This window comes from Labrus mixtus, chromosome 5 (genome assembly GCF_963584025.1).
Source record: "Labrus mixtus chromosome 5, fLabMix1.1, whole genome shotgun sequence".
NCBI classification, from domain to species: domain Eukaryota; kingdom Metazoa; phylum Chordata; class Actinopteri; order Labriformes; family Labridae; genus Labrus; species Labrus mixtus.
Genome location: NC_083616.1, coordinates 11763225 through 11777165, shown reverse-complemented (window position 1 = coordinate 11777165; position 13941 = coordinate 11763225). Strand labels below are relative to the sequence as shown.

Genomic DNA, 13941 nt, shown 5'->3' with positions numbered 1-13941 from the left:
TCTCCTATGCACCTGTCTTGTGAAGTGGATGTGCGAAGGTTTTTTTCTAATTTGAGGACTGGAAGTAAAACATTAGTCACTTTTATAGACAATGTTTGAAATAAATAAAAAATAGAAAAACATTTTTTTTTTTAAAGGGCGTGACTGACAGTGTGATCAGTGCACATAGATATATGTTAATGTCTTGATGTGTATGGTGAGGGTTGTGTGGGCTTGAAAATAATTTCATCTGCAAAAGGGGGGCCCGGCAGAAACAGTTAGGGAAACACTGATCTAAAGGGACATTTTATGCCACATGATGAATGTAAGACCGATATTTACTTTATTCAAGGTCTCTTTTTCGGTCTTTTTTCGTAAATATCTGTCTTGTTTAGCTGATTCATGTCAACCAGCTAGCTGTTAACTGTTGGTCTTCTGTTTGTGCTGAGCATGTGTGCATTGCATAGGATGAAAAAGATGCTTGAGAGGGATAAGAGAGAACAAAAATAGCAACGTTGTTGGCAAGGCAGCTTAACAATAAGTTTAAACTCACTATAAAGCTCCAGTAAGCCATGTCTAGCTTCAGTTTTTTGTTGATGTGAAAAAATGAAAAGTAGTTGTATAAAATAAAAAATCCTGAAATATGAATAAATCAAAATAGAAATATCATCATCAACTCATCATGAAAGGTTTATGACTGCCAACAAGTATTCCCTTGTTTAACTTGTTATAAAGTTAAAGTAAGGTGAGAACAAAAGCAGAGTAATCACAGCTGCAGTTGTCGAGTTGTTCAGACCAAAGAAGGAACTGCCCGGTGACAAGAGAGCCCAGCGCTGAATATCTGAAGTTAATCGCATGCAAGGCATTTGCCTGATTGTTCTTCTTCAGTGCCCCAACTTGAGTAACATTGAGATAGCAATCTATTATTTTCTTTCACTGTTTTGAGTCAAAGGAAGGGCATTTATTTCCTGTTCTGTACAGTTGGGGGTGCCTCGTGCCTTGTGGTCTGCAAAGTAGACCACAAACTGTATCATAAATAAACCTTTGGAAACCCTTGGACTGGTAATATTTATGTGAAACTCATTAGCTATTATCACGGTTAAAAAGCCAAACTTGCCAATGAGTTTGTGTTTACTGGACAGATGGTGTTTAAGTAAGTGATGAAAAATGTAAGTGAGTCGAAGTTTGTCCAGAATTATTTGAAAGTGGGGACAAAAGCCAATAGTAGGGAAACCTTGTTCCATTGTTAAAACAGTCAGGTGACTGACAAAGTTAATGGGTTAACAAGTTTAGCATGGCTGTTACACTCAATGCAACAACAGTGACATTAAATAACAATTATGGTCATTACATATGTCAAACCTTACAAGAAAAGCAAAGTAAGTGTCACAAAGATCAGATCTCTGCCTATAATTCAATACAGTTGATTTGTGTGTGTGTGTGTGTGTGTGTGTGTGTGTGTGTGTGTGTGTGTGTGTGTGTGTGTGTGTGTGTGTGTGCGATTGTTCTCCTGTTTTTGTGGCTCTATAAGGGTACTGATCCCTTCATGGCTTCTCCACCGAGGCACATATTTTTAACTCCACCCCTCTGCCTTCAGGCAGGGTGTGATGAGAGCCAATACAATCTTGGACAACCTGAACAGAGAGAGAGAGAGAGAGAGAAAGAGAGAGAGAGAGAGAGAGAGAGAGAGAGAGACCACACTGGTGCTCTCTGGTGGTTCTTGCAGCAGCGTCACTGTTGCTTGATCTTCAACAGCCCAACTGTGGCATTGTGGGGCTCCTGCAGGACTCAATGAAAACAATGCAAACTACTCTAATCCCAGTGGATGTATTTACATGGACATGGGTGGGTTTTACTCGCGCAAACTTTATTTTTTTTAACTTATCGTTTCCAGGATTTTTGAAAGTTTTGCAACTCTGTGAACTAATATTGTTTCGGCTTTGTGGATAGTTTGGATCCTTTTTTTTTTGGGTGAACATGTTGCTGTTGCCTACACCAGAAGGACTTCCTGAAACAATCACGACTTTGGAAACATGGAATGAAACTTTTGCCTTTTGATCACAGCAACATAAGCTTCCCAGAGTTTGAAATGTAGGCAAAAAGAATGATTATTTGGTGAGGGAACTTTATATAAAAGCAAATTAATGATGCTTGTTAGAAAACTAGATTCTGTTTATGCAACCTTGGACTTGAAAAACACACCTTCAACTTCTTCTTACTGAGTTGAGTGGGTAAATAATGGAAGGCTACCTGAGTGATTCAAATGCAACAAACTCAACAGCTCCCTACCACCCTGCGCTGGGACCCTGGATCCTCGTCATACTGGTCCCCATCGTACTGACAATAGTGGTTGGAAACCTGCTGGTCATCATCGCCATAACTCGAACTTTACAGCTTCAGACAACCACAAACATTTTTATTATGTCACTGGCGTGTGCCGACCTCATTATGGGGGTCCTGGTGGTGCCTTTGGGGGCTTCCATAGTGGTGAGTGGAAACTGGCTGCTCAGTGAAACATTTTGCGATGTGTGGACTTCTGTGGATGTACTGTGTGTGACAGCCAGCATAGAAACTCTCTGTGTCATAGCAGTGGATCGGTACATAGCCATTACGAGGCCACTCAGACACAAGGTTCTTCTCAATAAGCGGCGATCAAGATTAATAGTTTGTTTAGTTTGGGTTGTGTCCGCCTTAATCTCTTTTGTACCGATTATGAAAGGGTTTTGGCGTGATGAAGACGATGAAGCAACAAAGAGTTGCTACGATGACCCAAAATGCTGTGACTTTGTGACTAACAGGGCCTTTGCTATTATATCTTCCACTGTGTCTTTTTACATTCCTCTTCTCATAATGATATTTTTGTATGCTAAAGTTTTTCTAATAGCCACACGGCAGGTTCGGCTAATTGATAAGAATCGAATGCGGTTCCAGAACAAGTGTCCGACAGCACGGATACAAATTCCCCCCCACATAAACAATGTCCTACCATCGGTGTGGGTCGGGTCCAACAACTGCAACAGCACAGAACGGAGAAAGAGCTCCAAGCGTAGGCCATCACGGCTAATGGTTGTAAAAGAGCATAAGGCCCTCAAGACTTTGGGGATCATCATGGGGACCTTCACTGTGTGCTGGCTGCCTTTCTTTGTTGCCAATATCATCAACGCGTTTGACAAAAGCATCCCCTCAGAGAGGATCTTCAGACTGTTAAACTGGCTGGGATACATCAACTCCGGGCTTAATCCCATCATCTACTGCAGAAGTCCGGAGTTTCGTACAGCATTCAAGAACCTGCTGGGCTGTCCGTGGCTGTCTGCCCTCTGGCTAAATACTTTCTATAAAGAGCTGCGGACTCGCTGCTCATGCTTTCTGTGGCAGACTGATTCAAGCACAGCCGGCTCTTTCCAGAAAACTCCAACCAGTATGATGGAGGGAAATGAGAGCCTGACCAGTACTCAGGGAAGCAGCAAAAGTGAGGAGGTTTCCTCTGGTCCTCTGCAGTCCAACGGCAGCACACAGTTCAGTCAGACTTCAGAACCAGAGACCACATTGTAAGTTCCTTTAGCTTTTCTTATGTTACACAAAGTTTTAATTATTTTTTCTACATGATGGACAAAATACTACACCAAGAAAAAAAAGTTAACTGTAAACAGTTAACTGTATTATGTACAAGATCAACAATTGATGGAAACACACCAGCAATAACTAGAAAGTCTTGAACAAGTGCATTTAGTGTTTTACCTTTCAGTGTCCTTGTTTATGAAAGTTTTCAATTAACAAGATGATCAAAAAATATACGTATTTATATAAAAGTAAATGATAAACTTGTATGTTATTGCATCAAAGTCAATCTGGTTTGAATGTAAAGACATAGCCATTTGATCAAATCTGCATGACACTGATGCCACAGTGATCTTTGGCTACTTCTTTGGAATCTTAAAGTTTTTTTCCCCATTAAAGAATAATGTTGTGTAAGGGTCCTATCACGTGACTTGTGAGCACATCATTTGCACAGTGAAGCAGAAGTGTGAAGACTCGAGAGTGTAGAATCAATTTTCCGCTACATTAACTATTCACATTACTTAGTGAATTTTGTACATGCTTTACAGATTGGAACATGAATGCACAATCAAGTTACAAAAACATAGATAACTACAGAGAGCCAATAGCTTGTTTCAGTTTGACAAAAATATATCCATGTTCTTTTTTCAGGGAAATAACAATTGCGAAAAATATGTTTAAACACATTTAATAAGATTTTTTTGTTTAAATGTATTTATCAAGTTAGTAAATCATAGTAATTATTTGCTTCTTCAAAGGTACATTTTAATACATCAATGATTCAACCATCAATGATAAACAGGACCACACTTTTTACATTATCTATTCATCCTAGTCACTTTTTAGGATGTTGCAAATAGTCTGTATAATAATAATAGGAATTGAGTTTTACTTCCCATTATGACATTCCTAAAAGTAGAAATCCATATTTGGTTTATTTTACATTTGTCAGTCCACAAGTAAATATATTTATTGGAACAGTGCAGAAAATAAATCATGTCGTAAGTGTTGGCTGCTGTTTGGGACAGTTGCATGTCTGATGCTTCCAAATGTTAGTGTGTATCTGTGCCTGTCAGTGGGCCTCAGTGTGCCCAGCCCAGCACCCCCTGCAGCTGATAAATCTTTATCACTAATGTACAAGACTCCCCCCAGAACTGAGAGGCTGTTTACACCACTGACAGCCAATAAGATCACCCTCTGTTACACGGGTTAAGTGGGTTTGGACAGCTTAGTTCTTGGTTTCATTATTATTTTTGGAAACTGAACTCAGCTCAGCTTTATTTATAGAGCACCTTTCATACAGAAAAGATGCAGCCCACAGTGCTTCAAAAGAACAAACAGGCAGGAATAACAACACAAATTCATTTTATTAGATACAATTATAGAATATTAAAAAAGAAAGCGGGTATTAGATTGATATAAAAAAAACATAAATAAGAATTCTTAATTAAAAAGTAATCAAATCTATACTATAAAAATATTAAAATAGTAATAATCAATCAAATAAATCAGTGAAAAGTAAAATAAGACAAAGTACCAGCGATATAAAATTCATACAGTGATTAAAACATTGAACAATGCTGTAAAATTACCCAGAATTAAAAGCCTGATTAAAAAGATGTGTCTTAAGTTTCCTTTTAAAAACTTTTAAGAGCTCGCCATTTTAATATCCAGGGGCAGTGAGTGACAGAGTTTAGGGAATACAAAACAAAAAGCTCTCTTACTGGTGCTTGTGTGGGACACGTGAGACACATTCAAAAGGGAAGCAATCGAGGACCTCTTATCTGTCTGGAAAACAATGGCAGAAGACCAGTGATATATTGAGCATATAAAGCTTTAAAACCAGTGAATGCATTTAAAATCAGTTTGAAAACAAACAGGAAGCCAGTGCAGATTTATTAAAAGTGAAATTATGTGGTCCTTTTTTCCCCCGTGTAGGATTCTGGCTGCAGCATTTTGGTCTAGCTGTGGATATTGCTAGTGAAAATAAAATAGGTCCAAGAATGCTTCCTTGATGAATGCCATGTCTAAAACCATGAGTCTATGACACACACTGAGGCTGACATAAAACGGTGTAAAAAATAGATAAGCAATGAACCAGACTAAAAAATGGTCAGAGAGACTCACCCATTTCTCAGGTCTGGTGATAAAAATGTCATGGCCGATTGTGATGAATGCTGTGCTGAGGTCTAAAAGAAGGACTGCCACATTGTTTTTTGTTTTTTTTCATCTACAATCATCCTGACGTCGTTAACACCTTTCAGCAGGGAGACCACCCTGGTCTCGAAACAGGGCATGGCAACATTACCGGAGGCCCAAGGGCAGGGAGAACCCAGGTGCTATGACCTGTACGATTTAAAATAATATTCGAGAAGACAATTTTCATCGTTATAAAGAAAAGTCAGCAAATTCTTCACATTTAAGTGATGAGTTCAATGAGAACCTATTGTCTGTCAGTGGTGGACTAAATAACTTTGGGATTGTTTTAAATGCTCTAAAATGATCTTACAGAAGTGGACTTGTCTCTATTTCCTGACTGCATTATTGAAAATATAACCTTGATCCTTAAAAATGTTTTAAATAATGTGTAGTTCGCTTTTCCTCCAACAGCTCTCAGCTTTTTAACAATTTATTTTGACAAAAAAACATTTTTATGGAAATTGTCATTAAAATGATTAACTAGGCCATTAAGTGATCTGGATGTGGATGGAGGAAGAGTATTTACCAAATGTGATCATTTCTCAATAACACCATCATTAATGTTTAGTGTCACAACAACAGTTTCATGTTTCTCATTTGAAACAGTAAGGGTGGTGATAATAAAGATAAAACAGATCAGTAACAGAGACTTGGGTGATGGATGAACTGTCAATGTCAATGTCCTTTGTAATAACTAAATCCAGAGTATCTCAATGTGTGTGGTATTGTATACATGCTAAGTAACATTGAGGGAAGCAAGTAGATCAAGAAAATCCAAACTGTTAACATGAAAATGAAAAATCCCAGTATCAATGATTCTATCATAACCAATAAGGGCAATTAACATAAAATCATAAAACCCTGTTTAAAAATCATCAGTGAACATTCCATATGAACAGCTGACCAAAGACACTATATTATTTTTTAACAATAATTATCTAGCAAATGCTGGCTGTATGGATTATACCATGAATAATTCCTTTCATTTTTTGCAAAGTTCCTTTTTTTAACAAACTATAAAAAATGTTGAATATCAAATTTGAGAAAAGTTTGATTTCAAGTTTTCATTTCCAGGAAGCTTTGTGTTCGTTGTATAATAAGTTTCAGATGTTAATACAGCAGTGCAGCTTTAAAAGCAATGTTAGACATAAAATAAACTTTACCTAATAAGTATTATTATTCAACTTGTAAAAACGTATAATAACTATTATGTACAACCATGTAGGTTAATATCTCCTATATGAAGGTTTTGAGAACACCAACAGTATATTTAAAAAAAAAATGTAGGCTGCATGTAGAAATTTCTATCATAAAGAAATGTCAGTGTGAACTCCAAACTTCCAGTTAAAATCAATCCATTGGGTTTCCATTTATAAATACAAATACAAAATGACTAGTTCATCTGTAGAACATAACATTGAAATTCATGTGTTAGATTCAGATTACGAATTCAGATTTCAGTTTCATTGGACAAGTGGCAAAACTTGCCTCTTGGTCCAAGAGCTTTATGACTCAGGGATGTTTCATTTCAAATATTTACTTTACACTCGATAATTTCTCTTCTCTTTAAATGACACCCTCTCAGTGGATTTTAACAGACAAAATCAGTGGGACTGTAAAAGGGGAAACATGTAGGAGCATATAAAAGTCTTCCTTAAAAGGAGGCTGGTGTGTTCTGTAGTAAATCAGCCCAAAGGAAAGGTTTAACGGACTCACCCTCAGCTTTGAGCAGGATAACAATCATAAGTGAGACCAGCCGTTTGGGAGTGACTCTGGCCGGGCCACAGCTCAGGTTAAAGAAAGGAATAGGATATATATATGTACATATATGAACAGCTTGGGTAGTTTTTGATTAATTAATGCCCCGAAAGGCATCTGAAAGCTACAGTACCATGTGCTCCCCAGTCAATTTCTATTTAACCTAGCAACACCCAAGAGAAATTGAGCTTCATACTTTTTTATAGCCTGAGACAGCATGCAACAGCAGTTTTAAAAGGGAAACAATCCCACTGACATGACAGTTGCTAAAGAAAAGTGTGCTGCTATGCACTGCGCTGAACTGCGCAGGATTGCCATCATCAATAGTAACGTTGTTTTCCCAGAAATACATGCAGGCATATCACTGCTGCCCTTATCAACATACAGCAGCCTTCAGCTTTAGTCACGTATGCACAACACTCAATGACATGCAGTTTTTCATAGACTCCCTGGGTAACTGTGAACTCTTATTTCATGGTCACTGGCTAGGATCTCTCTGGTCATTAAAGCGGAAACTTTAATGCTCAAAAGGATGTCTATTTAGTGCAGATATGTTTATTGGAGGTATGGAATTTAGGGGATATATTTTCAAGCTTTGATATTAATCAGGTTTATCACATTTCCCCCCATGATTAAGAACACAAGATTTTAACACGTAAAATATCCCACAGATCAAGAGCACAGGAGCCATACAAGCGTGTGAGAGCCTCATATCGGTATTGTAAAGCTCATACTCTTCAGAAGATGTGTTTTTTGCAACATCTTTACTGGTCTTTAAAGTTTAAAGAGACACAAAGAAGGCAATGACGAAACAATATGTTGCTAAGAGGCTGAGAAAAGAGCTTAATAACTGAAAACATGGCATGCATGGTCATGAAATGTAGTCTAGAAAAACTATTGAAGATTTAAAAAAGTAATAGGATATCATGTGAAAAAACAGGCACTATCGGCAAAAGTATCAGTCCAGATTTATTTCCAGAGCAACATCTGAAACGACACAATAAGCAGTGCAGGGGCTGAGAATAGATCTTTAGAGACTCTTCTTTCATTGGTATCAAACTAATCAAATCTGCTCCCACAGTAATTAAACACTGACATGTTTTCAGTCAGGGCTGATACTGAACGTATTGTTTGAAATAACAACTGAGCTGATGGTTTAATGAGAGATTCATCACTTCTTTTTGCTCTTTGTCTGTTGAGCTAAGAAAATTGGTGGATTCACTGGTCTTCTGTCATTGTTACTGGGGCAACAGTATGTTGCTGATCTTTCTCAAACGTATATCATACTCCCACACAGTCAACATTTTCTTTCGCATTTGTCCATGAATGCTACGTTATTTGCCGATGAGCCGTCTATCTACAGGGAAAGTATCGCCTGATACAGATGTTCAACCGATACAGTGGTGCATTCCTAATATTAGGATATATTGTGTTAATATTCTCAGCATGTGAGACAAAGCACAGAGCGATGGTGGAGGATGCCATTTCCAGTGTAAATACTGACCACCTTAGACAGCATGAGTGGCTCATTACTCTCAATGAGTATGTAAATATTTCAGACATATAACCTGACTTTCATGAGGACAAATCTAAAAGGACACTGTGTTTATAAAGCAGACATCTCTGTTTTTAGGAAACTGTGTGCAACTCTGCAAACTGTGTCATTAGATATAATTGTGTTTGCCACCCAGGCGTGCTGTACCCTCCCAAAGTGTATTAATGGACACTGTGTTATTGCTGTCTGAGTTTGAAGATACAGCCTGCAGTTAATATTGGAGCAAAATGTGTATTAATGGTCACTACACATTTACAAAAATCTGTAAACAGCCGTCTCTAATGCATCATGTTCTGTGCAGAATTAGTTATATGTTTAAGAACTTAAGAGTATATTATGACTGACAAGCTTGTTCTTCCGTTAGCTCAGTGTGATTTCAAGCAGCCTAAATGTTGGTGTGATAAGTTAAAGCACTGCAGAGCTTTTGGCACACACCGGTATTTAGGCATCCTGATATTTTATAGGATTTTTAAGATGGAATGGTGGGACATCTTTGGTTTTCCATGTGCCCTGAATTATGCAATGTTTTTTTTATCTTCTCCGTACTATGAGGTGCCTTAAGTTAGCTTAGAGCAGGATCAAGTGTAAGATATCATGAAACAAGAAGCAGAGTAAATCAAAACATGGTAGTATTGACCTGTGGGAAACCTCAACTCTACCTTTCAAGCCTGGCTGATATCAGAGCCAATAACACTAAAGCACACTCCTTCAACAAAGGCATGTGGGGGTTTAAACGGTGCAACTCAACATGGTAAAGACAGAGGGGTTTTAGTTTATTGTTTATGTTGCATTTTTAGTTTATGTTGTATACTTTCGTTGTTCAACAGCAGCTGAAAGCAATTCTACAAAACTAATATTTACAATGAAGTCTGTGTATTACAACAAAAGGATTATTATTCACAAAATTAATACTCTATTTCTATAGAAATCTCACTATTAAGGATGACTGAAATAACCTTTACATTTTCATTTTTCATTTCAGAGGTTTGGAAACATCAAACCATTTGAAAAACCATTTTGCATTGTCATTTTTTGAAACCTTTTACTGATTCACTGGATGATGTATTCTTTTTTGCACTGCGTGGACAAATATATGAAACATCTCTCAGTTCATCTAAATCAAGCAGCAACCTCAGGAATTGAATCATAAAGCCAACACAAAAGTGCCAAAATCTGCAGTTCCTTGAGGGACCACTTGAGGCTCATTCTATAAGCGAGTCAATCTCCATTAGTCCCCATATTAAAATGCCAAACTTTAAAGCAGTACTAAACATGTTCAGATTGGTACACAACAAATCATTTTGGTCTCAATTTTTTTATTAATGACAACTGTAGTCTGAACCTTCATATTATTGACCAGTTTGAATTATGTTAAAGTTGAAAGTTATGAATGATTATAGTGTGTTTAAACAAAACAAAAGATTTGACTACAACATACACTACGACAGACTTAGTACTCTCTCTGATGCTGATGCGATTCTCATCCCTTGGTTTGGTGATAACACAGGATATAAATAAATAAATCTAAGTTAAGAAGGGGCAGGACTTCTGATAACAGCTTTGTCAACAACAATGGCGCAGGAGAAGTTAATCCTTCTCTTCTTTTAGAGGGTACCATTTCCAGGTGTAAATCTGTTGCTACTGCCTGGACAAGCTGTCGTTAGTGATATTTCCTTGAATTAAGTAAAATATTAAGCACACAGAGCTTTTAAAATTGACTTAACTGTCACAACGGAGGGAAACACAAGTTAACCTATGTAACTTAGCAACAATGATGAGCGCTCTGAAACTGAGGTTGTGGGGGCTGTCTGTGGACACAGGCCCTTATGCATTCATATCCTTCCACTCCAAACACACATTTTGTGGGTCGGTAGACACTCAGGTTGTACACTGTAAAAGTGCATTTTTCATAATATGTCCCCTTTAACATCCTGTAGAGTCTTTGCCAATTAAATATGATCCAAATGCATCACCCTTAACTTAGTCCTCACTATAAAACACTGCTGAAACCGACCAAAGCCTCCAGTGATTTACTGTACAAACTGTAAAAAAAAAAAAAGGTTCCACAGCACTTTGTTAGTTCTGTTGAAGCCGCATTGTTAATGGTTTCCTGCATATTTCTCCCTACATGCATTCACATTTCTGTGAAGCTTACAGTTCCAGGTAGTTTATGTCTTCCTGTGGAGACATGTTCAGTGGAGGTGATAGCATCAGAATTCCTGTTTTGTTAGAAAAGAAGTATCATGAAGTATTAATAGACGAGGGTTACTTTGCATTACTTTCTGTTTTAAATAAGAAAAAAGGAACTAAAAAGGAAATAGGTAAACGACACACTGTTGTTGTCATTGTCTTGTAGCTTTTTCATCTCATAGAACCTGATCAACCCAGGCTAACTATTCACTCAATAAAAGCTCATTTTAGTCAATACTCACTGAGCTGCACACAAACAAGGTTTTTAATGACAGAGCTGACTTCAGTATCAGGTGCTTTCCACTTTTACAAAAACAATGACACTAAAATATCAAACCATCTTTATAATGATTGAACAGAGAAGGATTAAAAAAGCAAAAGCTGTACTAATTGATCAATGTTGGATACTGTCATTGTATTTTCTGCCTTCTCTCATAGGTAATAAGCATAAAAAATCACTTATACAAACACTATTTAAATTGGAGCCCGACCAATTAATCAGTCAGACGATAATAATGGCCGATATTAGCATATCAAGTGACTATCTGTATCGGCTAATTTTATCGCAGATATGCCCCGATATGACTAGATTAATTCACCAGTCAAATGCATTTCATTTGAGTTTTATTTGACTACACTAGCATTTCTCTTTCACCAGCAGAGTGTGCTATATGGATTACAACAAGCATTATCACTCTCCAGAGTACATTATCACTCTCCAGAGTACATGCGCAGTTACTTTCCTGTTGAGTGACCATCGTGTCTTCATTTCCAAGTGTTTGATAACTGCATTTTAGGGATCAACACAATAAATATGTATATCTATATTATTTATAGCTACAGATCTAAGAAAGATATTGACCAACATATCGGTATCAGATTTATTCTCTCTATAATATTGATATCGGTATTCCCCCCAGAAAATCCCATATCGGTTAGGCCTTACTTTAAATACACTTGGTAATGTGAGATTTATCTATGTGTTTTGACGTAATAATGTTCATGTCAATAGAAGCCCTACATGCTAATACTTTCCTCTCTTTTCAGCTTCACATTGCAGGAGAAGGATGGATGAACTGTAAAATGTTGTGCTACTGAAACAATCTTCTCCAGCTGTAACTGTGATTCCTGGAAAAGGCTGAGACCAAACAGCACTGACAAGCGAATGAAGTGTACTACCATTGCGCCTGACAGAGTTTCACCCCTAACGATACAACTGGACTGACTGTAGTGAAACGGCTGATTTGGTCCATACAGGAACACTGTAAGTGTCACTGTGGACGCAGAAACTGAACGAATAGGCACTGCACAGATGCTAGGTGACACAAAAGTTCAACCTCCAAGTGTGTTGCCTAAATACTGTTTTGAAAAGACTCTTCCATCCTGAGTAAGACAATACGTTAATGCAAGTTGAAATGCATTGTAGTGCAACTTTCGAAATATGACTTTCATTATCTGATAAGTTATCTATTTATGATACACTGAATTTGTAGCAAAATACAAATATTGTCTAACTGAATACAAGACAAGGCTGCCTTCATTGTCCAAACAGAAACCAAACTGCTTGTGGCACAAATTCTTCAGTTTAATATGTGCTGTGAATAAAAGGCTACACATTCAAGTATTCAAATATAATGGGTTTGATCCTTGAATCTTTCTGTTTTGAGCCAGCATTTTGTGTTCCCACGATAGCTGTTTTTCTTACAATACCCTAAATTGTTATACCATGGCTAAAAGAAATGTGTATTCCGATTGGCCGACTGTTCAAATCCCAGAACAGGTCAACTTTCATGATCAACAATAAACCATCAGTGTAAAACATTTTTCAAGGTACAGTATTAAGAACTAAAGGGAACTTGCTAAATGTTACCATAACCTCCCTAGCATTTTGACATTCTCTGAGTGGCCATGGTATAGACAAGCTCATAAGAAAGTCTACCACTGAAATGTGTAACAATAATGGACTTCATGGAGGAAACATCACCCCCATAACATTCACTATTTTGTTAGATTGAAACACCTTCTAATGCATGCATTTTGCCTAAATTTCATCATCTGTTACATTGAGAAATAAAAACATAAATCTGTGTAATTTGGGTCATGTGTGATCTGTGTGCAAACTCCCCACTATGAGGAATTAAGAGGTAAAGAAGGGCTGCAATAATGTTAATCATAACTGAACGCAACTTAGAAGCAGTCAATTATTCTTCTTCTAATCAAAATACGGATTAATTGGATTCGCCATTTTGAAAATGTAAATGTTTTTTGGGCTTTCTTTCCCCCATATAGGAAAGTGGATATATGAGGAAATCTGTGAGAGAGAGAGTGGGGACCAACAAACAGGAAAGGAGCCACAGGTTGGAGTCTGTGGTCCTCTGGGCAGTGTGGCCCGGGTTCGGGTCCGACCTGTGGCTCCTTTCCTGTATGTCGTTCCCCGCTGTGTGGGTTCCACACACTGGGCGTGACTTCAAGATAGTAATTTCATGTAATTTCACAATCTTGATGAACTGAATTTTCACTAATAGTACCCACTTCTTCAAAATAGATATTTAAGATATATTTACTGGACTCAATTTCAACCAATCATTTCCAGATTTTAAGCTATAGTAAGGTCAAAACACAAGTGATACAAACCTTAATCGAAGACAGACATTTTGACATGTGGAACTATCCTGTTTTCAAAAGAAATGGAGAAAATTCAG

The 13941-nt window shown here is 37.4% G+C and overlaps 1 protein-coding gene across 1 annotated transcript; it reads left to right on the top strand.

Annotated features, from left to right (window-relative positions):
• The first annotated feature begins 1660 nt into the window (after positions 1-1660).
• Positions 1661-13325, top strand: adrb3a (adrenoceptor beta 3a). Its single transcript, XM_061037832.1, has 2 exons — positions 1661-3527; positions 12287-13325. The coding sequence occupies exons 1-2, from the start codon at positions 2218-2220 to the stop codon at positions 12312-12314; spliced, it is 1338 nt and encodes a 445-aa protein (XP_060893815.1). The 5' UTR covers positions 1661-2217; the 3' UTR covers positions 12315-13325.
• The last annotated feature ends 616 nt before the right edge of the window (positions 13326-13941 follow it).